General features: G+C 50.5%; 1 protein-coding gene and 3 non-coding genes across 4 annotated transcripts in view; 2 read left to right on the plus strand and 2 right to left on the minus strand.

Moving 5' to 3' along the window:
* Positions 1–19,887, minus strand: part of LOC144166792 (heparan sulfate glucosamine 3-O-sulfotransferase 6-like) — a 92,011-nt gene extending 72,124 nt beyond the window's left edge. Inside the window, exons 1-2 of the mRNA XM_077696280.1 lie at positions 18,983–19,887; positions 5,550–6,545 (exon numbers count right to left, since the gene is read on the minus strand). Of these exons, the coding sequence (XP_077552406.1) occupies positions 5,550–6,445 (896 nt within the window). The 5' untranslated portion in view covers positions 6,446–6,545; positions 18,983–19,887. The remainder of the gene's footprint in view (positions 1–5,549; positions 6,546–18,982) is intronic.
* Trnaa-agc (transfer RNA alanine (anticodon AGC)) lies at positions 8,457–8,529 on the minus strand. Its single transcript has one exon. It is a non-coding gene; the product is annotated as a tRNA-Ala (tRNA).
* Positions 8,713–8,785, plus strand: Trnaa-agc (transfer RNA alanine (anticodon AGC)). Its single transcript has one exon. It is a non-coding gene; the product is annotated as a tRNA-Ala (tRNA).
* On the plus strand, positions 15,312–15,383 carry Trnah-gug (transfer RNA histidin (anticodon GUG)). Its single transcript has one exon. It is a non-coding gene; the product is annotated as a tRNA-His (tRNA).
* Positions 19,888–23,969: the final 4,082 nt, after the last annotated feature.

Genomic DNA, 23,969 nt, shown 5'->3' on the forward strand with positions numbered 1-23,969 from the left:
CTGTGCCCAAATAAATTACTCCAGAATATAGGCCCCGATCTCAAGTTTCGCCACGACGCCAGATGATACCGGACCGCCCCACCAGCGTATAGTGGGATAGGCCTGGGAGAGCTCGCAGCAATGTCACGCCGAACAAGCTGCAGGCACCCAAAACAAAACCGTGAGCGCCGCAGCGCGGAGGAAATTACCTCGATCCCCTCGCGCTCACAAGCTCGGGCCGTTCGCGGAAAAGGCGTCAAAAGGGCGGTCCTTCAGACCCTCTTCCCGCCGGGCCAATTAAGAGAGTACTCGCGCCGCGTTCCGGGGGCATTATAAAATAATTGACGCTTTGCCGCATGACAGCCGATATACGGGGGATATAGGAGGGGGAGGGGGCCCCGAGACGCTTGCTTAGGCGTGCTGACCATTTTCACTTCGCCCTACGGCCTACTATTCCGTTTTTTTTTTTTTTTTTTTCGTTTTAGTCCGTCCCTCCACCTTTTACACGTTTGCGCCTCAGCAGCTACACGAGCCTGAGCGCGATTTTCGGCTCCCCTGTATTTTGTTACGAGGTTTTGTTTTCCCCGTAAGCGTGTCTGGCTTCCAATATATCTACTTGCTTGCAGCAAAACTGTCGGGAGCCCTCGCTGGCTTCGGAACAATTTGACCCCCGCGGCGGCGAGATCAAATGACGGTGTCGGATCTCTTTTCGGGAGCGCGCTCGTGCGCTTGAGCGATAATTGTTGCGAAACTTGAGACATCGGTGCACGGCTGGTGCTGGTGGTTCGGGTGCTGTTGCGAAGGCTCAAGAGAGAATGGCGGAAGCTATGGTGAGGCGAAGAGCCTGCAACAAGTATATGCAAAAGCCCTAGCGCGCATGCATGCAGTGAAGCGCCACTCGGACTCTCTGCCTGAGCAAACACTTCAGGAACGCCGTGCCGACATGTTCATGAGTATTAGCTTCACTTTGTCGAAGACACTCGAACAACCTTTCTTTGCTCCCGTGAACGTAACTACGCTGTAGTGTGGTTAGTTCGTGAGACGGTAAGAAGTTGAACCGCGGCACGCTCAGAAAGCGTACATCGGCCTGCATATGCAGATTCAACGTAGGTGGTTCGGATTGGATTCGTACTATAAAGTGACGCATCGAAGAGAGGCGATCGCACAGGACGAGGGCGTAGTGTGTACGTCGCTTTAGAAACTCACTCAAGACTGGCGGTAATACCTTTTGGTGAGCCTTTCGTAAACGAATACATTATTATTATTTTTTTTTGCGTGGAACAATCTTTGGCAAATGAGCGTACTCACAAAGAGCACCCAAGGACATGGAGTCCACAGTGGGCCACTAAAAATACGCAAATAAACTTCTAAGCCTATACACAAGGGCCTAGAAAGCTTTCTTATAACGCTCCGTCTGGATAACTCTGATGAACTATGGGCATAAACAGTCAGCACGCACATCAACTGTTTAAAAGAGAGAGAGAGAAGAGAGAGAGAGAGAGAGAGGAAGAGAGAGAGAGAGGAGAGAGAGAGAGAGAGAGAGAGAGAGAGAGAGAGAGAGAGAGAGAGAGAGAGAGAGAGAGAGAGGAGAGAGAGAGAGAGAGAGAGAGAGAGAGAGACATTTTAATGAGATCAAATGTGAGAGTGGAAACCCTAGTCCGGGAATCCATGCGTTGCCCTCGGCCGTCTTGGCCCGTGTCACCAGGAGAGTCTGGTCCTCCGGTTGACAGCTGGTCAACAGTGTCTCCCACAACTCAGGAAAGGAACAGGTGGAGAGGGGTGGTAGGGCTGGGTTGTAAGCGCATTCCACAATTATATGCTGGAGGGTACCTAGCTGTGGACAAAACTTGCATAGCGCGGTGTACTGTGTGGGAAACAATTAACGCTTGATGTGAACCCCACTTTCTGGGAGAACACTTCAAAACATCTATGAAGGGTATTTCGCGCGTGTGGAGCAACGTTTGGCCTACCTAACCTGCTACTGGTGATCTCAAAAGTTAATTATTTTTCTTCATTCCAGCTTTGTATCGTTCTTGACAATGTAGTGCAACCCACTGCTGAATCGAGTTTATATCTGGCTTGGGGTTTGAACACATTTTTCTCCAGTGGTGTTCCTATAGGAAGGGATTCCGCGAAGCTCGCGCGCGTTTCCTGCTTTCAAAGAAAGGGCAAGAGGAAATAGGCGGTGGTTGTGGATAAAAAAGAAGAAAAAAAAAAGCGGGACCTTTGCGTTGTGTATGCGCGTACGCTCAGCACGCGCAGCGGGTAAACCTCCAATTCTGCGAAAAGTCAGCCACCTCCTCCTCTCCTCCTCCTCCACGTTCCTCCCCCTTTCTTACGACTAAAGGAAAAGAGTAACAGACGTCTGGCGGGAAGCCGTAAACTATGCATGCACGAAGCAGCTGCGCGTACGGTTGTGTACACGGTTTCCTTAGCGGCCCGCGTTCTTCGGGGCCCCGTTTTACAGCCTTTCTCGAGTCGATGTTCCCCGAATGCCACCCTTTCATCAGCACCGAAACGATGAAGAAGGGGCTGTCAAGGAGAGGCCGCCGCCGCACGACCGCTAGCAGGCTGTGACCACTACGTGGAGCTAATTTGGACAGCTGCCGTTCCGCCGTGTATGCCGTATACGTGGGGAGGAAAAACGTGTGTGTTTACGCGCCCGCGGCAAACATTTGAAGACGCCGTGAAAACAGAAAGGCAGTGTTGTTTATTTTGAAAGAACAGTTTTTTGGTAGTTCGCTCGCTTCAGTCACAACCCCGAAGATGTTTTTTCTTTCTTTCTTTAAACCCCCAAAAAAGATGAGAATTGCTGAAAATCCTTCAAGCTTCAAGTGACGTAACAGGGGAATACTAAATACAGTTAGCAGTGCGGTTATTGGCGTTCAAGCTATACGGTAGAACGGAACTAGAGGCGCCGCTCGAATTCCGCCCAGTCAAGGCCGGACTGGAGGAGCGGCGAGCGCGCACTTTCGAAAGTGAGCGCTTGCCGCTCCTCTAGCCCGGCCGTGCATATATACGGATAGTTCTTCAAGCTGACGTTGGTCGGTGGTCGCCAACCGTGCAAGTACATAGCGTACATAGTGTGTACATAGTGTGTATAATTCGCTTGACCAACCACCTGACTGGTGCCCTCTTTTGAAAGCTTGTGTGTGTTTGCCTGCATTTTGATGTATATGTGTTCCTCCTAACTTAAGTGTATTCCTTTGTTTGCTTGAATGTGTAGTCCTCGTACTGTCACGTCTGGGAGTATTCTCCCATGTAATAAAAAAAAGTACAAGTCCCTGTGACGTCATAATGAACAGCCGAGAAAATTTCCGGTGAGTCGGCTCTCCTTCATCTGTTTTTCCTAGTAGCTAGCTGGTTGTTGGAAGTTTGTGTGAAAATGGCACTTGTGTTATTGGGTCAAGTGCGAACTTTTCAATTAACCCAACTTAAGTATTGTATTCGTGCACAAAATTTAACTTGTGCAGCACGATGAAAAGTCGGACGACTTGGTTTTTACACGCCATATGGAAGAAGCCGCGTCCGTCCCGCATTTCTTATGTTTCGTATCGCCGTCTCTTTCCATGATTTACGTTACGTCCAGTTCGTAAATTACGATTGTTGCCAAGAGGGAACCGCGAAATTCCGCGTCTAGACGTTCCGCGCGCTGGTGACGTTAACGATTGAAGTAGATGCCGGCGGAAGGAAAGACAGAGAGAGAGAAAGAGAGAGAGAGAAAGAGAGAGGGAGAGAGAGAGAGAGAGAGAGAGAGAGAGAGAGGGAGAGAGAGAGAGAGAGAGAGAGAGAGAGAGAGAGAGAGAGAGAGAGAGAGAGAGAGAGAGAGAGAGGAGAGGAGAGAGAGAGAGAGAGAGAGAGGGAGTCGTTGCGACGGAATGTTTCTTCTCGACTGAGGGAAAAATAAAGATGCTTATTGATCACTGCCTGACAGGAGTCATGAACTCCGGCAACCCTTTGAAGGCGTCTTGACGGTCACAGGCAAGAAAAGAAAAAAACTGCATTTTTATTTAAACCTGAACGAGTGTCCGCTCGCAGTTGAATGCAGCGGCTGGGTCATTGACACGGTTTACATCAATATACCTTGCGATTTGTCTTCCGTATTAACCTTTCGCCACGAATGTGTCCGTACGGTGGTCGCCCATTTTGTCCGCGCTACTTTGGTCCCAGGCAGAGCGGTATAATGCCTGCCGAGCCCGCTGCCATTGGAAAGCATAAAAGTTTACCATTAGGATACAAACGACGAAGCACGTAATAAAGGAACTATGACGTACATGATCGAACACGATTAGTGTTTCGGGGGCGGTACTAAGCGACCTCAGTGGAACAGTCAACGTGCGGTTCTCGACGCCACGTGCCCGCGCACAGCACACGTTACGCAAGCAACAACAATGGAGCCAAGAACAACCGCGTAACGAGATTGCTGCATGCCGAGGTCGCCGACGGTGCTGTACAAGAAACGCAATTGTTCTTTCGTCGGTGGGTGGAACCCGGAGTGAAAGAACCCGCACCCACAAACGCTTCATCCAAACGGCCGGCAGGCCATTTGCGTCTAAGTAGAGCAGGCCACGAGAAACGGGTATACCGTCGGCTTGCCTATAGCGCGCCGCACTTGTTCGGTGAATACAGTAGACTGCAAAGCGTGAACCGCGCGGAACAACACGGCTCTATAGCTGTTGCCTTTAAGTGGCGCAGGTAGCGCCAGCGTCAGTTTGTTATCGCTCGCCAAAACGCAACTCAAGGCGCATACAAAGGTACACATGCGCGGAATGAGCTGATAATATGGCTGAAAACGACACAATTCGTCATCCATGCCGCTTATATAAGTGGCCGTCAAATATCCACCGTGGTGGTAAGCCTGAACGCCTCTAGACGGCCCAGAAGGCTGCTCCGAACACTGATAGGCGTTTGAAACCCACCGCCACATGTAGGCGCGCTTCCTGTTGACGCAAGTAGCCAGGCCCCTCCCACTATGAGAATGAGAACTGCACTATAATTCGTCACCCGCTCCGCTTATGAAGGCAGCCATAAAAAAATCCTGCACCCCTCCATCTAAAGACGACGACGGTTGTCCTTGGTTGTCGTTTTCTACTTTGGACTTTGACACGCATGCATTTGGACTTCGATATGTTAAGCTTTGACTTTGACTCGCACGCATTTTGCTCTTCGGGTAGCTGTGACTTCGGCCTTTTCCCATTTTTATTTCGCACGAAGAAAGGTTCGCGCTAAACCGTCGTCGTCTTTAGACGGAGGGGTGCGTGATTCCTCAGACTAATTGTGCCCGTCCATGCACCCGTCTCCAAATACGGGCTGTTGCGACCGTGTCAAAATGGCAGAATCGGATAGGCGCCAGCTTCATAACAAGAGGGTCTGAGGTTCGATTCCGCCGCGGGAAGCGTGTTTTTCTTTAACTTCACCCACGATCGTCATCACTGCTATAAGAAAGTTGGCTTTCGTGAAGTTGGCTTTCGTGAAGAGCGTTTCGTGGGCTTTGCCCTCTGCATGCACATTCGCGCTCAAAACGCACCCGTGGTTCAGGCTCAAAAGAAGGAGCATAGGCGAGCACTTACCGGTACCAGACGAAGCCCCTGTGGTAGTGCTTGTCGAAAAAGTGCGGCTCGGGCCCCGCTGCTCGCACTTGCGGGTGCAGTCTCAGGTACTCGAGCACGGCCCGCGTGCCGCCCTTCTTCACGCCGATGATGATCGCCTGTGGAAGGCGACGTCGAGGACGCTCGCCAAACGTCGCGTCCACCACGCTGTAGTTCGCTAAAGCTCCTGCACTCTGAGAACTGGGCACTCCGGCGTCACCAGCGATCACTCGCGACACGGCACCGTCGTAGTACCCATCGAGGATTCGGGTGCCCCCTTCCCCGGACGAGTCCGTTTCACCGTCGTCCAGGTCATTTCTATCCCGGATGTCGACCTCGTTCGCTGACGGGCTGGCGTTAGCCGGCTTCTCAGGTCGGTCGTATTCGTCATCGCTGCCATCGCCAACCACGGGTGACGCTTCGGGTGTTCCGAACGCGGCAACTTGAAGCCGTGGGGACGGGGCGGCTCTAAGTGCCAACGCAAGCGGACCCAAACGGCCACCGTTTAAAGTTCTCCGTGAGTGGCCGCTGCGTCGTCGCATTCTCAAAGCTCTAAGCCGTCGTTCATCGACTTCGGAGAGCAGTCTAAAAGTGCCCTCTTTATCCACAAGTACATCGCCCATGTGCGGCCGTTCACTGCGCGCTTGTCGTGGGAGCCGGACGCTGTTGATGGCGACGTCACTTGCAGGTTGGGCAGTGGTGACCGAGGCACTCGTCGCCGGCTCTTGACCGTCGTCGACGGGCTGCACCGGCGAAGGTCCGTTGTAGCCGGATGTCGGAGTGAGGTCTTGGGCGAAAAAGGCGTAGCCAATGAGCATGCAGAGAGCGGCGGTGTACGCGACCAGTCGTCTCAGCGATGTCTTCCTGGCGGAACTCATCGTGGCTGTCCCATTGGTTCATGGCAGGCGCCGCGCCACTGACGTCACCGGATTTCCGCAGCGCAATACCGCACCAACAGTCGTGTCGGTGCTGATGCACCTGGAATGGCAAAAGGAAAAAAGAGGCACATATCAGATAAGTACCACACGGCAACTTGAAAACGAAACCTTGCTTATTTTGGAAACAGTAAAGAGTACATAAACACAAAAAACATCAAAAGAGTGCTTCAACCCGTACCTACTATGCAGTATAAAAGGTTAGACAAAAAAGTCGGCTCCAATTCACGCTGTGAAGTTTGTTGGAAAGCAAAGCTGTAAACGACACCCACACAACTGCCCATACGACGTATTCTCTCACGCGGCTCTACAAAGAGTAAAACCAGAGATTCTGCCAGCCGTTATACCTGGTATTCGCGCCAAAAAGCGCCCTCCCCCTCCCCAGCCAGCCGCTGAATCAAAACCAGCGTCTGTCTCCCCGTCTCCACGTATGGGCGTAGCTTAGTCGCTAAGACGACGGCTCTCTCTCGCTCCGCTTCTATTCGGGACCAGGGTCGATCCCTGGCAGTGCCCGTAGTTTCATTTAGTCTGGTTGGGAGTTTCTTGTCTCGCACACGACGAAACCGTTGCCTTCCGGAGGTAGAAAGCTTTGCTTTAAAAATGGCGAAATGTCTATCAATACTAGGATCATTATGCGTGGGATTTTGGTGAGCAGTAAATGACGTCCTTTGGCGTGCACGCAGTTTCTTTCCTCAGTGACGGGGGAAAGAAGTAAGGAGTATTAAGTTACAGCGAGTGATACGAAATAACGACTAATACGGATGATGATCGCACTGACCCGGGATGGTGGATACTGATGCAAATTCAAATTCTTTTATTGCAACGATATGATTAAAACGCATATAAGTCACATCGTCTGAACTCTTTATTAGATACGGTGCTGCTACCCGTATGAAAACAAAAATTTGCCGTCGTAGACCACTGCCAAGTTACAGGCCCAATTCTGCATAGCTAATAACTGTTCACGACCGATACACGCTGACTTCCTCTCCCTAATAAGTGTAACGGTAACCCTCAGGGGAAATTTAGTGTAACTTTGCAGACTACGCCACCACTCCTTTTTATTTTGTGCAGACAAGGACTAAACAGAGAACCGTACGCGAGGCGCGACCCCTTTTCTCTTGATAACAAAACAAAATGGCACAGGTTACACTACTAGGGCAAGGCTGGAGAAACAGCAGAGCTTCGGTCGACCTAGCATCTCCCCGCACTGACAGCGGATCCCCGGAGAGACGGAGCAACCGGACCCCAGCAGTGCAAGAACGTTTGGGCGGCAATGCAAAGCAGGGACCATTAAAGTATGTGCAGTGTTTTGTTCATTGGCAGTCGTCGTCATCCCTTTCGGTCGTCGTCTTCCGACGGCACCGCGCGCGCTAAGTCATATCCACTTGTAACGCGTCCTCGCCTCGGTAGACCTCCACTACTTCGTCCGCTGGTCCAGTGAACGTGACCACGTGTGGATTGTGAAGAGATGGATTGACAGATTCGTCGTCGTCTTGCATCGGGGATCTCACCAACAACCTCACCGGAGTGCATCGGGGCTCTCACATGCGTTACTTCAAACCATCACATGACAGTCCGTATGCCAAGTGGAAACAATACTGCGTTAACACCCTTGCACACGTGGAAAGTTTTCATTGCCATGATGAAAACAGATGAAGTTGCGCCATTCATGAGGAAATAATATCCGGGAGTGCAGCAGTGAAGGGCGGCGCCCATTGAAAGGCAAAGCACAAAACCAGCTTTTCGTTGTTATGTTGTACATTACACCTGTCAGACGTGAATCAGTTATTTTGTTGCTACTTCAATTATTATGCTCCAGTTTCGCGGTAATTGTAAGGCGATCAGGTAACCTTACACTGTTCTTTTAGCTGCGTTTCAAGTACGTTTCCTACATATTTCTGAACAATAGCAACATGCATAATATATATAACGAAGTTTAAAAAAAAAGACATGGAGGTGCTGGGTATCGATCCCAGTACCTCTCGCATGCTAAGCGAGCGCTCTACCATCTGAGCTACACCCCCGACGGAGTTGCACTTCGAATCCGGACAATACGAAGGAAACGGTAGACGTTCTGCGTACTTTGTTGCTCAATCTCCGCTCGGCGCCGAACTGGATTTAATCTGGGTCAAAAGCAAGAGTGGCGCAACGGGGAGGGAGGTCGATTCTTGAAAGTGGTTTCTTTATACCGCAGGCGTTCCTCGTCCGGGGGTGTAGCTCAGATGGTAGAGCGCTCGCTTAGCATGCGAGAGGTACTGGGATCGATACCCAGCACCTCCACTGTTTTTGTTTTGTTTTTAAATACAAAAAAAAAATTGGCGCAGCTCGCACTGGTGGTGCAAAGCTGAAGAACCAGCAGGGCTGGGGGGCGACCTGCCTTCTCCCCGCACTGACAGCGGATCCCAGGAGAGAGGGAGCAGCCGGACCCCAGCAGTTCAAAGCCGTTTTGGACGGAACTCTAAAGGAAACACCATTAATGTATGTACTGTCGGCGTCAAATGAAACGCGGACACGAATATATGAACCAGAACGCGCAAAATTGAAAAATGCTGTTTATAACGGCACGCTATTGGTATATTTCGATATCCACTTTTCCCAACTTTGCTTTTGTAACTAAGCCACGCGTCATTTTGATTTGCGTGGAAAGAAATAACGCTATTTGTGCGTTCAGGTTCGTATTTTCGTGCTCTCGTTTCATTAGACGCCGATGGTACAGCTAGTGTTTTTTTTTTTTTTTTTCAGTAGCAATTGCCGTCAATTCCTTTCGTCATCGCTTTCCGAAGACACAGCCGCGTAGGGCACATGCACTTGTAGCACGTTTTCGCCTCGGTGGACATCCACTCCTTCGCCAGCTGGTCTGGTGACCGTGTCCACGTGTGAATAGGGAAGGGAGGGCTTGGCAGGTTTGCCGTCGTCGTCTTCAGAGCGGCGGCCCACAGTTATCTGCCGGTCGCTACACGACGGCGACGGCGAAGGCGGGAGCTCCTCACGTGGCACAAGCCCACGCTCAAGCCTATAGACGACGCTGGGCTCTCATCATGTGGCGCACGCTGAGGAGCGCTCGATTTCTTTCTCTTTTTTCGCTAAAGCAACTCCTCGAAGGTTGTACCGGGTGTCGCGGCCGGTTTTTTTAGGGGCTGGGACTGTTGATGTTTCCTGTCGTCGTCGTCTTCATCGTAATCGTCGTCTCATGTATTCACGGTACTAAAATACCGGGAAACTCGTTTACGCCTCGCGCTAGAACGTAACGCGTACTAAGAAAAAAAAAACCCGGGACACTCATTTACGCCTCACGCTAGACAGCTTCGTGCTTCAAAGACAAGAGACATTTACAGCAAAGCTGTACACCCAACGGTTTCACGGCAAAACGCCAAGGCGCCAAGAATACATTTATACACTGCATGATTTGCCCCTCCCCAGGTTTCACGTTAGTGGAGATGGCCCGGGATTTTCTTGATATTTATTTTTGCGAACGCCAATGGATCAAGCTGAAGCTTAAACAGCTCTATTGTTAAAAAAGCGGTGCGCCTTCAACAGTCCCAAGCGGCATAAACGTCGGCTCCAGAGGTCGACCTAACCCCGTTACTGTGCACCCCCCCCCCCCCCCCCTTTCGGTTCCACATAATAGGTGCGTGGAGCGGGTGAGAAGGCATAGCGGGAGCAAAGGTTGCCTTTTTCACATACATCCCACTACGATTTGAACGAACCACCTCGTGTACAGCAACTGCCGTGTACGTGTCTCATACCGGTTGTCGCTAGCGGGGTTAGCGACAACCAGCCTAATAATTCCGATTTTTGGGGAATCGGTAAGAATGCGGAATGTGATGTCAAATATATACCCTCTCTCTTTCTCTTTCTCGTTCTCTCTTCTTCAGACAAGCACGCACGCACGCACGCACGCACGCACGCACGCTCAATGGGAAGTACTACGTAGTCCGGAAACACTCGGTGATATACACGCGATAAGGCTCTGGCTGAGCACGAGGTCGCGGGTTCGATTCCCGGCCGCGGCGGCCGCTTTTCTGATGGAGGCGAAAAGCAAAAACGCCCGTGTGTACGAGATTTCGGCAAACGTTAAAGATCCCCAGGTGATCAAAGTTAATCCGGAGCCCTCCACTACGCCGCGCCTCATCGCCTGCGCCGCGTCGGCGCGTTAAACCCTACAATCAAATCAATCGATAAGGCTCTGCATTTTGAGAAGCCGGTCATCACAACGAAATAATTCCACATTCGAGAAAACGCAGAGAACGTAAGAGTTAGACATGCCTCACCGTCATCCCGCTTGTGCCGGCCCCGCGCCGACCAACGGGAACATATCGAGCGGCCGTTCGTCTCGCTCAAGTGAGAGCAGCCGCGATGCCCTCTCGAACCGCTAGAGGTTCTTCCAACGCCCCAGTAACTTTGCCGGAGAGAGGGGTACCAAGTGGGTTGGTTGTTGGATATTAGAACGTGGGGAAGCAGTGCTGGAAAGATCTTCTCGGGGGAAAGATTCCACGGGGACTCAACGGCAGCGATTCGGGATTTACGTCGCTTTGCGCGGGGTACAAGCCTGGCTGCGTGCATTCACACCGCTACCCTCTACGCTAAGAACTTCGGCGCTATGTAAGAAAGCCGCCCTTCTTCGGAGAGGCTACAACATGCCGGAGAACGGCCGCCGCGTGTGCGCCTCGCTGTCGGTTACCCAGGCTCGGCGGCTACAAAATACGAAACTGTTCGTGTTGAGACGTGCACCTGCGAAGCGGGCGCAGCAGCTGGTATCTCTTCTTCCCCCTCTCTCAGACTCAACGAGCGCCGCTACTGCCGGCCCTCACGAACTCTGGAAAGAGCGCTTAGTACCCGTATTGTGTTCGGGCCGCGTGCAAAAGCACTAGGAAAGCTGTTTGACCATTAGCGCTTCGGGGATAAATACGCGGCTCCTCCGAGCACCGAACGGCATTCTTTTGACAGCATCGGAGCGGGCGCTGTCGCTCTGTTCGAGCCCTGCTGTACCCGCGCCTGGAAAAGGTGCTATTCCTCTAACGTCGTTGTTCACCTCTCGCCATGCAGTAAACCAGTTAAGTTTGCCTCCGGCTTCTTGCCAACACCAAAGCAGCAGCTTTTGCTGGCCGCTCGACCACCACGACACATGATGAAGACGACGGGGCCCGGTTCGGGGACGCCTTCCCCAATGTAACGACACCTACCCATGCCCTGTCCGTATTTTGTGGAATCGCCACACAGCGGCGGATCGCGCCTGCCACCGAAGAGACCTCCCACGGCCACTACCACTTAGAAGAGCTGCTGGCGGAAAAGGATAATCTCTGCCGCACCCCGCGTGCTCTGCTTCCACCGCGTAAAACTGACCTCCCCACACTGGGCCCGCTCGCTGGAAGGAGGTCCTGCTGCGGAGGCTTCGAATCGGGGTAGCGCTATTCCCAGTTACCCACACTGGTCTGCCCGCTATCACGCTCCGTTTGCGGACATCTGCCCCGTCAATGAACACCTGTTGTGGACTTGCCCAGGTTTTAGAAACGCCCGAATGCAACACCTCCGAGGCACAGGGCTCCATCCTGGGAGACCTCCAGATCTTAAGCGTTACATATGGGGTCCCCAGCACCGCTCTTTTCTTGGATTTCTTAGGGAAACGGGTGCAGTGTTGCACCTTTGAAAACTTCCTCTTATGCCGTGGCGCAACCTCGCAAAAAAAAAAAAAAGGCAATTCTGCATACGGGCTTTGAAGGCGAAAGCCTGGCGATACTCCCCGTCCGTCACATTCGATCCCCGTCAAACGTACAAGGAGTGGGTGGACCGGCTGCCCAGCTCAAGAGCAAACATACTGAACAAGATCAGAGGAAGACCCCAAGGCACGCACAGATTGACCTAGACCCCCGGTCACGAGGGATTGGCGGGGAACGAAGCGGCTAACAGCACTGCCCGAGAATTGGCGGACCGGGCGGGTGACAGCACGCCGTTTTTCACCCCACTGCCCAACGGCCGTGGGGAAAGACTGGAAGCACTCAGGGCAGCCAGGGCACTCTACCCGCCCCCTCACAAAAAGCTAAACGCAATGGAAGCCACCTCCTGGAGACAGATTCAAACGAATACTTATCCGAACCTCCACAGGTATAGCCTTATTTACCCAGGAAAATACCGATCAGAATGTCCAACCTGCGGCAGCACTCCCACACTATACCACATCACCTGGGAGTGCAACAGCAATTGGCGTGAAGACACAACACCAGAGAAAAAAATTTGAGCTATGGGAGGCAGCCCTGGCCAGCTCGAGCCTGGAAGACCAGCTTCATCTAGACAACCAGGCCCGAGAGAAGGCCAGACTCAGTGGAGTCCTGGACTAGGGACCCCACCCATCAGCGTCACCAAAAGTCTTGTTTTTCAATAAAAGTTTGTTCCTCCTCCTCCCGACCCAGCGCATGCTGATAGAGAGGGTACGAGCAGCTAGCAAGGACCAGGGCATCCCGGACTAGCCGACGCTTAACACAGGGCGCCAATACCCCCCCCCCTTTCCCCCTACCCCACTTACAATCATGCAGCAATGAGCTCACAATTTATGATGTTTATCCCCTCTCTCTCTCTCTCTTAATAAAACTTCTTTTCTGCTACATTGTATTTGCATCGCTTCCTTCGCTTCCGTTTCTTGGTGTTTTGGCTGAAATTACTTCGACTGGCTTTTTTTTTCTTCTACTCACGCGACGTCACGTTCAGGTATCACGCGGTACACACTATTCTCCAACGTTGAAGTTTCTAATTCATACAGACAGCTTAGTCCCTCAAAGTTCTCCACTCTTGGCCAATCCACAAAGTGGGTATGTTCTAAAAAAAATACTGCAACAACTTTTGTTCCGCCGCTGACATGCTGCGGCGATTGCACAGGCAGAGCGCGATAGGGTACTACTATGTGGAGATCTCGGATCAAATTCTTTCAGATCACGCATGTGTTTTTTGTTTACTCTTTACAGCGGAGACCATTTTCTTGACAGGACAACAACTACAACAACAGAAACAAGGACGACGGTTTTTTGTAGAATCGCTTCCTTAAAAAAAAAAAAAAGAAATTTACAAGACACCATGGTTGTCACAATTAGTGCTGTGTTTGTATCACTTTCTGGTTTGAGCACTTTTTACTCTCGTTATAAACATTGCTGGCTCTATTAGTCATACCTGCTGGCACAGAGTCTGCCTCAAGTTCAATGTAGGATTAAAAGTAGGTGAATTCGACCAAAGCGAAAGCTCTACAAAGCTTCCACGTAATAAAATATACGCGAAACGCAGACCCGCAAATGCTCGTCCATATATATCGGTGCGTTAGAGCCGACGTGGGTGATATTCCTTTGGCCGCTTTTCTCAACGGCCGAAGAGGGGGGATGCGAGAGACATTTCCATCAAAGTATACGTGCCTGAATGTGTGCACAAAAGAGGTGATGAATTCAAGGACGTCAAGACGACGACCATGATGATGATGATGCTTCCTGGTGAGTGGCACAAGTCAACTGTCACTTTATAATCGTCACCCGAATTTTATCGTTAGCATCGTTATTTATCTAACATTGGCCTTTAGTGGGAGGTTAAACACATCACTCATACGATACTGCCTGCGACATTTTCGTTTGTGCCACGAAATTGAGCTGGGTCTACATAAATAATAAATGATGCCTCTTCAAGATGACCTCCATGAGGACTGAACCCCCCTTCCGCCTTCCCCTCTCTTTCCCCGCTGGCCACAGGCCTTCCTTTCTATTAAAGCTTGCAGCAGCAGCAACAACAGCAACACAAATCGGGAGGAGTCGGGGAAAGGAACATAATACGAAATGGGTGGCACAGTGCAAGAAACAGCAATGCTTAGCCACGGCCGGACTCGACTCTCCTCCTCCCGGGAGGAAGAGAGTCGAGTCCGGCCGTGGCCAAGCGTAAGGAGAATAAAAAAACAAAACTGTAGCTTATAAATCGAAATTTGGGACACAGCTGTTGAGTACTTAAAGGACGGATGGACGGACACACACACACACGCGCGCACACACGCACACACACACATATACACGCGCGCGCGCACACACGCACACGCACAGAGAGAGAGAGAAAGAGAGCACGAAATGTCAACATAAATCTTCCGACTAAGTATGAGCAATAAGCCATTAAAAATTGCGACGTGCAAACATGTCAACGACTAGCTCGTTAGCAGTTTCCTCCCCCACATAAGCAACTCACCAAAGCGGAAGGAGTCATATCTTCGCCAGGTCGAAACAAACACCTTCCTCCACAACGCGCTCTGGCGCAAAATATTCCCCGCCCAATACTCCCAATACTCCAATTCTCCCCTCAGTGCATCTTCTTCCCACATCAGGAACAGTACACCACATAGTGTGGGAATGCCCGAACACCCCACACCTCCCTCCCAATCTCAACCCTACCTCTTCACAGTGGGTGGCGACGCTGATTAGCTCTGACCCCTGCTCCCAGCTTCGGCTGGTGAATAGGGCACGGAAGGCCGGCTACAGCCAGGGTGTCCTGGACTGAGGGCACCCCTCACTGGTCCGGAGTGACTGCACTCACAACGGATAGGATAAATCAAGTTTTTTTCCTCCTCCTCCTCTCTCTTCTCCCCTCCGGTACCATGACCCGCACGTACCCCTGTTCGGATCACCAAGCTGACATTTTTATCGAGAACGTACTTTGCTACTCGCCTGGCTACCACTCCTGTAATTAGCCGGCTCAAGTTACTCTTGTACACCTGTCAACATTTACCCGTTTTTAACTAGAAGGCCATCACCCATGCGCTGACTAACTAGTCCCTGCCTCGCCCTCCCGGGTAGCTGTGATCGTATAGTGGTTAGTACCTTGCGTTGTGGCCGCAATAACCCAGGTTCGAATCCTGGTCACGGCAAGTTTTTTTTTTTTTTTTTTTCGCGCATCATTCGGTTCTTGCGTTTCCTTACACTGTTTTTGTTCTACTGGAATGGTGTAGTTTACGGAACTGACCGGCATGCGGAACCCCCTCGGTCAACTAAGCCTTTTTTTTGAAAACAGGCTGCGTGCGTGCACAGTATTTATGCGGCGCATAGCGCGTGATCCGCCGGAGTGGCGTGTACATACGTATCTGTTGGGCGTGTGTGTCTGATTGCCCGGGTTTTGAAAAACGTTATTGAATGTGTATTACATATGCTTTCGTACTGCGGCATACGCCCGTTTGGTTGTGTATTGCATATTACACAGGGTGTCCCAGCTATCATGCATAAATTAAAGTCCTTAAAAAAGAGCGCTGGCGTTGCTCTAACAAAAACTAGTGCACAGTGCTTCCAGTACACTGGAGTAGCGGCCAGTAATTTTTTCGTTGATGAGTTTTAATTAATTAAGTGCAATTAATTATCAAACTCGAGAAGTACTGTCCCAATCACTAAAGTGTCAATGAGGCATTTGTATACAGGTACCCGCGAGAGGCATCTAACAGCGGTATGTTATGCGACGAACTAATTGCGTTCTTATTTGTTCTGGCTGATAAAGAAACCCGCGAAATATGAAAAATACCATGTGACAGCGCTCCCACCCGCATCATAAAGCAGTGCCCTCGAACAGGCTGTCTCTGAGCTAGCCAGAACCAAATAAAGGGGGGACAAAAAAAGGAAGCAAAAAATCACGACCGAGTTTGCACCTAATCTGCCACACTTGCCCGGTGAAACCTGCTGTTGCTGCTGCTTCTATGCCATTACCAAGGTGTTGCGCTGTCTCTTCGGGCGTGTGACAGACGAAACAGCTGCTTTCAATAAGCTTATTTCAGGGCGCTGAATTATAATCGCCATCACGTGGTACTTTTCATATTTCACGGGGTTTCTTTATCAGTCAGAATAAATGAGTACGCAATTAGTTCGTCGCACAACATACCGCTGTTAGATGCTTCTCATGGGTACCTATACATTCCTCATTGACACTTTGTGATTAGGGCAGTACTTCTCGAATTAAATAATTATTCACAATTAATTAATTAAATCTCATTAACCAAAATATTACTGGTCGCTACTTTACCGTACCAGAAATAGTATGCACTAGGTTTTCCTCGAGTAACGCCATTGCTGTTTTTTTAAATCTTGGTGCTGGATAGCTGGAACACGCTGTATAAATAATATTAACGCGGTGCATATTAATAATATGTAATCCTGAAGTGACTGAATTACCAATACATTAACGAAGAAAACAGAGCTCTGATGAGGTTGGAGGTGTTCATACTCGTCTCGCTTTACGGAGGTCCTTGGTTCGACTCCCATCCAGACCGAAATGCACACAATTTCATTTTCAACTCAATCACTTGAGGTTCGCTTTTTTGAGCCATCTGTCCTTTTGTATTCGATTTCTTACTTGCACAGGACTCAAGATTTTCGAACTACGGGATCAACTATATAATGCTTTCGCTTTCATATATCGAGCCAGAAAGGGCATATTGAGAGAGCCGTATATAGCACTCTGAAAACTGCTTTTAGGTGCGCTGCCATTTGAATGCAGCGCCATTACCGTGGAAGCCATTACCGTGGAAGCCATTACAGTTTATATAAGGTGGAACAGGTTTCGCTCAACATTCAACAGATATTATTAGAACATATTGGCTGTATAATGCATTCTCTTTCCAACGTTACACTAAAATAGTATCTGATTCGACTCCACCTGCTACGATCCCTACAGGGCGTGTATATTCGAGACCAACTATACCGCGGCACATTTGATGTCGTGAAACAGTGAGGCGACTGGGCCAAACAACCCTTGTACAGAGATTGTACCGTTGCCTCGAAGCCAGCCTGGTGCGTACTTTCGTTTATGCCAATGCTATATTTCGTGTCCGCAAGTTTGGCACAGACTGGCTCACTGGCTTAGGCGTTGTGCTGCTGAGCCCAATTGGACGCGACTTCGATACTCGGTCGCTTTTCTGATGAAGGCGAAAACGCTCGTGTGCTTGAGATTTCGGCGTACGTTAAAGACCCCCAGGTGGTCAAAATTAATGCGGAACCTTCCACTACGGCGCGCCTCATCGCCTTGGGCGGGTTAAAACTAAAAATAGATCACTTTTGGCGCAGTTCAATCTCTGCTTGGCTCTTCACGGGTGCGCTCCGGAAAACGCCGAAGCAAATGCCCTTTGCAATCGTCTAAGGTTATTAGATGCGGCGAGAGCTTCAAATGCAACAACGCACCGATATCGGCGAAATCACCAGGGGCCCTCGACAAGAGGCTTACAATGTTAAAACCAGCAGCTCGCCTACATAGTAAATTGGAAACACAAAACACCTCCAGTAAGTAATTCTAAAAGCTTGACGTATCCGTTGAATCAGATTGAAAATACGTGGCTGCACTTCTGATCGTTTTGAGGAACTCGTTATCCAAAGTGGCCACAAATGTTTCGATAGCTAGTTATTGTTCCGAAATCCGTCCTCGCCGTTCGACCACCAAGCCTGTCGTAGACCGGGTGCCAATCGTCGACGGCAAACGACTCGACGTGTACACAATGATGCGGCGGCGACGTAAGCCGCTTTCGGCGACTTCCCGGCCACCCAAGCGCCCACCGGCGGTACACCACCTTAACGACCGGAAACTATCAAAGGAGGTGGTGGCAAAGGCCTGCGGTTGCAGTCTGCGCGTTCCTACACGTGTTCTTCATTGGTGGCGTGCCGCGCATCGTTGTCCTGCACTTTGCGGCGTGGCTGATGACGCTGTAGACGGCGTCGCTCTCAACGAGCCGCCCAACGCCGCATTACCAGAGGGGGTTCCTCCTCCCGAAGCGCGCTTCAACATTGGTGGTTCGAAGGAATTCTATCAGATTGCCTCACAGGAGCCAACCTGACGTCCACATGTGCGAGAGGTGAACGTGCCCTTTCTGTGTGAGTGTGGGGGCGTCAGTATCAGCGCCATGACTTTTTTTTTTTTTTTTTGTGATTGATGCGTTCCTGGTCACAGCGGGCGAAGAAAGGGAGAAAGGGGACGGAACCTCGCGGGCATAGGGGCGCACTCACTGCCTGTTCGCTGAGATTGAGAATGTAAATGCTTGTACAAAGTGTTTTTCTTTCTCCGTAAACTTGGTTCCCGTGACTGGCCCGGCACGACACCGACCACTCTCTACTTCGACCACGCTACCATGGTGCGCAACATTAGGGAGGCTCAGTTTTGAAGTACTCCAATTTTTCAAGGTTATTGGAGCGAACGTTAGAAAGCGAAAGGCGCGTGTCGTGTGCAAGGAGGAACTTTACGGCGATTAAAAAAATACACTGCATGTATAGCAAACACTCGGTACAACGAAGCCCCCGGGACGGGACGCTGAATTCGTTATAAGCGAGACTTCGTTAAAAGTGCTGTTGATTGGATTTCTCCGAACTGCACTACTTGGGTTCGTATGGAATAAAGCGACCTTTTTTTTTAGCGAAAAACTTACTGTATTTGTTTCCCAGCGTGCAACCCCCCCCCCCCCCTCCCCTCCTTTCTAAACAAGAACTATACGTTGTGGCTTACCTGAAAGCAAACAGTGGTGCGTAGACATGGCGGTCAGCTTCGCAGCAAATGAAACGCCGAGGTACCTCGACGCGTTGCACTCCACATCAAAGAAAGTGCACTCACGACACAAGGTCAAGTTCGCACTTCATTATAGCCAACGCGCGTAACACAAAGGCAGCAGCCGGTAGCAAATTTGAAGCCGTGCCAGCTGCTAGCGAGACAATGAGGCTTGCGGATGCGTCGGTCAAAGTCCGCAGCGGGGTTTGTTCGGATGTCAGCGAAACAGGCGTGATTTACAAACCCTGTGACGCGTAAATAACTGAGGGCTGCTATCAAGGTCTGACCGACCGATTGTTGTCTGTGAAATGCCTTGCTGACAATGGTAGCGCCGCCTTCAGAAATAACGCGGCCCGAACGGTTGGAGTGGCTGTCAACAACGGCGTCAACCTGCGTTAGCTACGAACGCAGTCCACGTGAGACAGCGCAACTTGAGACGATCCACGTCAAGTTGGTTAGAGAGCAATCAGCCGCATATCCGGTTCTAGGAAGTCATCCGCAGTTTCCTCGTCAATTCCGGCCACTTGAATCCGTTGTCAGCACTGATTTAGTTCACAGTAAGCCATGTTCAGACGAGAGTTCGTGAACGCACGGTCGGTCCTGCAGACACGGGAGTCACGGTTAGTATCCAGAGGGACCTTTAAAGTATTTTTTTTTTCGCTGATATTCTTCCCAGCCGTCCAAGGAACTGCTTCTTCAGCTTAGTACCGGATGACACAGCCACTGGGTGAAGTAGCGAGACGTGCAGTGACGGGTGGCTGTCAAAGAAGCACTCAGAATCTAGACCTCGGTCGTCTGCTCCGGTGGCCCACGAAAGTCGTCTGCTACCGGTTGTCTGCTCGGCGTGCTTTCGAACGTCGCGCGTGGGCCGAACGCGAACGGCGCGATTCGAGGGAGGGGAATGGGGCCCCGCCTTCGCTGTCCCGCCAGTGGCTCCATCTGGAGACACCCCACCCATACTGCTGTACCTGAGCGCGCGATTTTCAAAACACGAATCGTCATTCGTTTACTGTTCGTCCTCGCTTCCTGACTGTTATTTTGGTAACAGTATAGTAGAACCTTGGTTGCTCGTTGAAGGTAAACGTCGTTCAGTTTGAGTAAGTTGGACGATTTTGCTGCTGAGGCCAAGGATGTGGGTTCGATTCCCGGCCGCTGCGGCCGCTTTCTGATGGAGGAAACGAAAACGCCCGCGCGTTCGAGATTTCGGCGCAAGTTAAAGATCTCCAGGTGGTCAAAGTTAATCCGGAGCCCTCCAGTGCGGCGCGCCTCATCGCCTATGTAGCGTCGGCGAGTTAAACCCCCCAACCAACCAATAAGTTGGACGAATAAGTTAAGCGATTTTCAGATTACAGCGCTTTTCGCGAACCACCAGATAACGGGCAGGGTGAAATCTGATCGGTCAACCGGAGGTTTCTTTCAAAGACCATTTTCCCAGAACCCCCTCTTTTTCTGCGAGTACTTAGAAGAAACTACCTTGCCATAGTATTTTCTATTTAATTGCGCGGCAATTTTGTACAAATGAATTCTGCTTCGGAAGATTCCACTCTTTGCAAGATGTAGGGGCGTTGACAAGAGGTCGAGTCATAACTTGAGGCCGTAGACAATCATGAGACGATATTTGGAATTAATTGATGGCGAACAAGCCGCGTAATTTTCTAGTGAACTTGAAACTACCCTGCTGCTTTCGAATCCATCACGCATTAGTTAATTTGACATCTATCTTTCTAGATTATATAAAAAAACTTCTCTGTTTTAATTATTGCTATCATCTGCTATAAGTGACTTGGCAGCCTGCGTCTCTAATAAAATTGTAAATGGAATGTTGAAAACAGGACCACCGATCAAAAATATACACATATCTCTTTATGTTTTTAGAAACATTTTATACGTTGCCTTCTTGACTACGTAAACATACAACATTATATAAGTAATGTAGGAATATATAACAAAATTTTCGCGCAAAGTCAGCCACGTGACTTCAAAGCAACATTGAAAAAACAATCCTGATGAAGAACAGATAATTTCTCTCGTCCGAAGACTTTCTTGTCCTAGGGGAGGCAGAGGTAACCCCAAAACGCGACAAGAGCCCAATAAAACAATAATATCTGTTTTCCGCTTGACTTATCAATGCTGTTTTTTTTTCGTCAGCCACATCGATCACTGCGCGGCCGTCGCATGCGCAAAGCACCGAATAGTCAGGTAAAAGCGGACGCATATCAACTTGGAATCACCTACATTCCTGAATTTTTGTCCAGAAGCAGGTTTTGAGCGCGTTATTTATGCGTGCAATTATAGCGACGCACCCGCTAATCACGCGTGCCCTACTGACATGATCTATATCCCCGCAGAAGAGAATAAAGCAGTAGCACTAAGTAAACGGCCCAAGTACTCCCGTATTTTCTGCAGGCGAGCCCACCGATTACCGTTATCGCGCGTATACAGCAAGAAACGGCTGAACCGCCGCACTTGAGCCTAAATCACAGGGCCACGGCAGCTGCATTTTATCTCAGCGTGATGTAACGCCGCCATTATCAGACCAGCGATGCGACCCACGAACCGCGAGGCGCCGTTATCGCACCATTCTCAACAAACGTTCTGCCAGACCCATTTGTTTGTGGCTCCCTGTCTGAGTGTGCGCTATTAAAACATCCTCCTTTCACCGGGCAAGCCGCCTCCGTAACCGTTACCGGAGAATATAAGCTACACTCATTTCTAATGGGGCGAAATCGTCTGCGCCATCGCGGCGATGCTAGCAGACGACAGCGCCTTTCAAAAACAGGCGGCGCGCAGGGAGCGCCATCTGGAATCAGCTCCTTTAATTACGCCTTCGAAAATGGCTTCTGCTTGCTTTGGAGGGCGGTGGCCGGCGGCCGCAAACACAAAGGAACAAAGGAAAGCGCCTCGGATCGAGACGCTGTCCACTTTTGTGGTTCTGTTTAGCGGCTACTTCTGCCGCACTCTTGCATTATTCCTTTTGTTCGCTTTTCGAGGGGGGTTGTTGTGACGCCCTTGCGTTGCCGAGGGGCCCGACTGGGAAGGGAAGTAGCCGAAGGAGGCGGAGGAACGTCGTCTGCTCGCTGCGGCGGCGTCTTTGTCGCTCGCCTTTGAGGATTCGCCGACAGCGTAGGGCGCTTGCTGCCCCGATCGCTTGGCGCTTTCTTTTTAATTGTTTCACTCGGTTGTTTCCCCCGCAGTTCTTTCTCCTCGTCATGTGTTTAGCCGGGAGCGTTAAGTTGGCACGAGGGGGCAGACATCGGGCTGGCTTTTGTGATCTACGTGTAGGCGCGCGCTGTCTGCTTTCTTCAGTCGAGAATAACCGAGTTGGGGCAGTTGTGGTACAAAGCTCCTTGAGCCCTGATAAGATGCCAACCAGGGAACAGCATCGTAAATTTCTGCGCTCCCCACAAGCGTGCTCTTCCCTCGGTTCTTACTTTTTTTTTTTTTTTTTTCGTCTGCGGGGGAAAAGAAGCGCGGTATAGCAGGGGAGGGGTTTGTCATCGTTTGACGGCTTCGGCGACACCATACGCCGTTGAAATGGCTTGTTTATAGCTTGGAGCTTGACCAGACGCTTTCAAATAAGCGCGCGAACGTTTTATTCCTAGTGCGCACCATGTCGGGGCTTTTTTCGACAGGAACCGCGTCTGTAGCATCCTAATTTGTTCCTCCGAGTACAATGACTCGTAGCGAGGGTAGCCAGTTGCAATGCCGCCGGCAGTCTTTCGAGTCTCGGCCCTTCCTGGAAGCTCCTGGGCCTGCCATGAAGGTGATTGGAGAAAGGAAGAACGAAAAGCCTCGTAAATCTGGAAGGAGATAGTTTCTCGCAGTTAAAACGTTAGTGGAAGCTGTAAACACCTACCTCAGTAGACGCGAGGAGCGTAAGTGCGCGAAGTCTTAAAAAGATGAAAAGGGAGAAAGACAAGGATAGCATATAACCCTTCATAAAAAAATACTTTTTTGGTGCTCTATAAGCGAATAAACAATTGGGACCATGAAAAAAATTGAAAAGAGAAAGCATCGTGCACGACTGACTGAACAAGTTGGATTTAGGAAAGACTACTCAACATCTCACTACATTCATGTGATGAACCTGGTGATATTGAAAGGCGCGGAGTACAATAACCCGCTATAGGTGGCGTTGATAGACTATAAAAAAACTTCGGCGATCAGTGGACACCGCTGCAATACTTGAAAAAACATTCAGATACCAGGGAATAGCGGTATCTTCGAGGGCGTATACCCCAGATGTGCGGGCAGGGTAAGCCCTTATAAGAAGAGCGAAAATTTTCTAGGCAGGAAGGGCGGGAGGCAACGAGACAGGGTCTTTTTTTTTTTCCTAAAATTGTTTGCAACCTGGCTCGAGGTAAGGGATACGAGTAGATGGAAAATATTTGATCCGCTTTATCGGGTGATTTACGGACGACATTGTCTTGTTGAATTAGTCTCGAGAGACCACCAAACTGTTTGAGGATTTGCACCAATACGCCCCTAAATAGGGTTAACGCTGAATTTGAGGAAATGGTAAGTGATGTTAATCAGAAAAGCAGAAAGCCTCAGCTTGAAGAGACGCGTATAAATGTAACCCTTGGACAAGCTGCCAGTGATAATCCCAACGACGAGGGGAAAAAAAATCAGGCGTAGAATTACTGGGGTCTGGGCAGTGGCGGATCTAGAGGGGGGGCCCTGGGGGCCGGGCCCCCCCCCCCCCCCCCCCCCCCCCAAGGCACCTGTTCACCCCCCTTGCTTTCCCCTTTTATACCCATCTCCACCCATCCGTTTCATCCACCAACAACGTAATGTTCCACCATGTGTGCATGGCTTTGGGCTCATAGCAGGCACATGTCGACTTCGCGCCGCCTCACATTTCACCGCCCCCCCCCCCCCCCCTCCTTCCTCGGCGGCTCGTTCAATGTTTCCCCTTCCCGCGGTTTTCGCTGCCAAGCGCTGCCCC

Source organism: Haemaphysalis longicornis, unplaced genomic scaffold (genome assembly GCF_048455015.1).
Source record: "Haemaphysalis longicornis isolate Haplotype H1 unplaced genomic scaffold, Haemaphysalis longicornis Haplotype H1 scaffold_19, whole genome shotgun sequence".
Taxonomy (NCBI): domain Eukaryota; kingdom Metazoa; phylum Arthropoda; class Arachnida; order Ixodida; family Ixodidae; genus Haemaphysalis; species Haemaphysalis longicornis.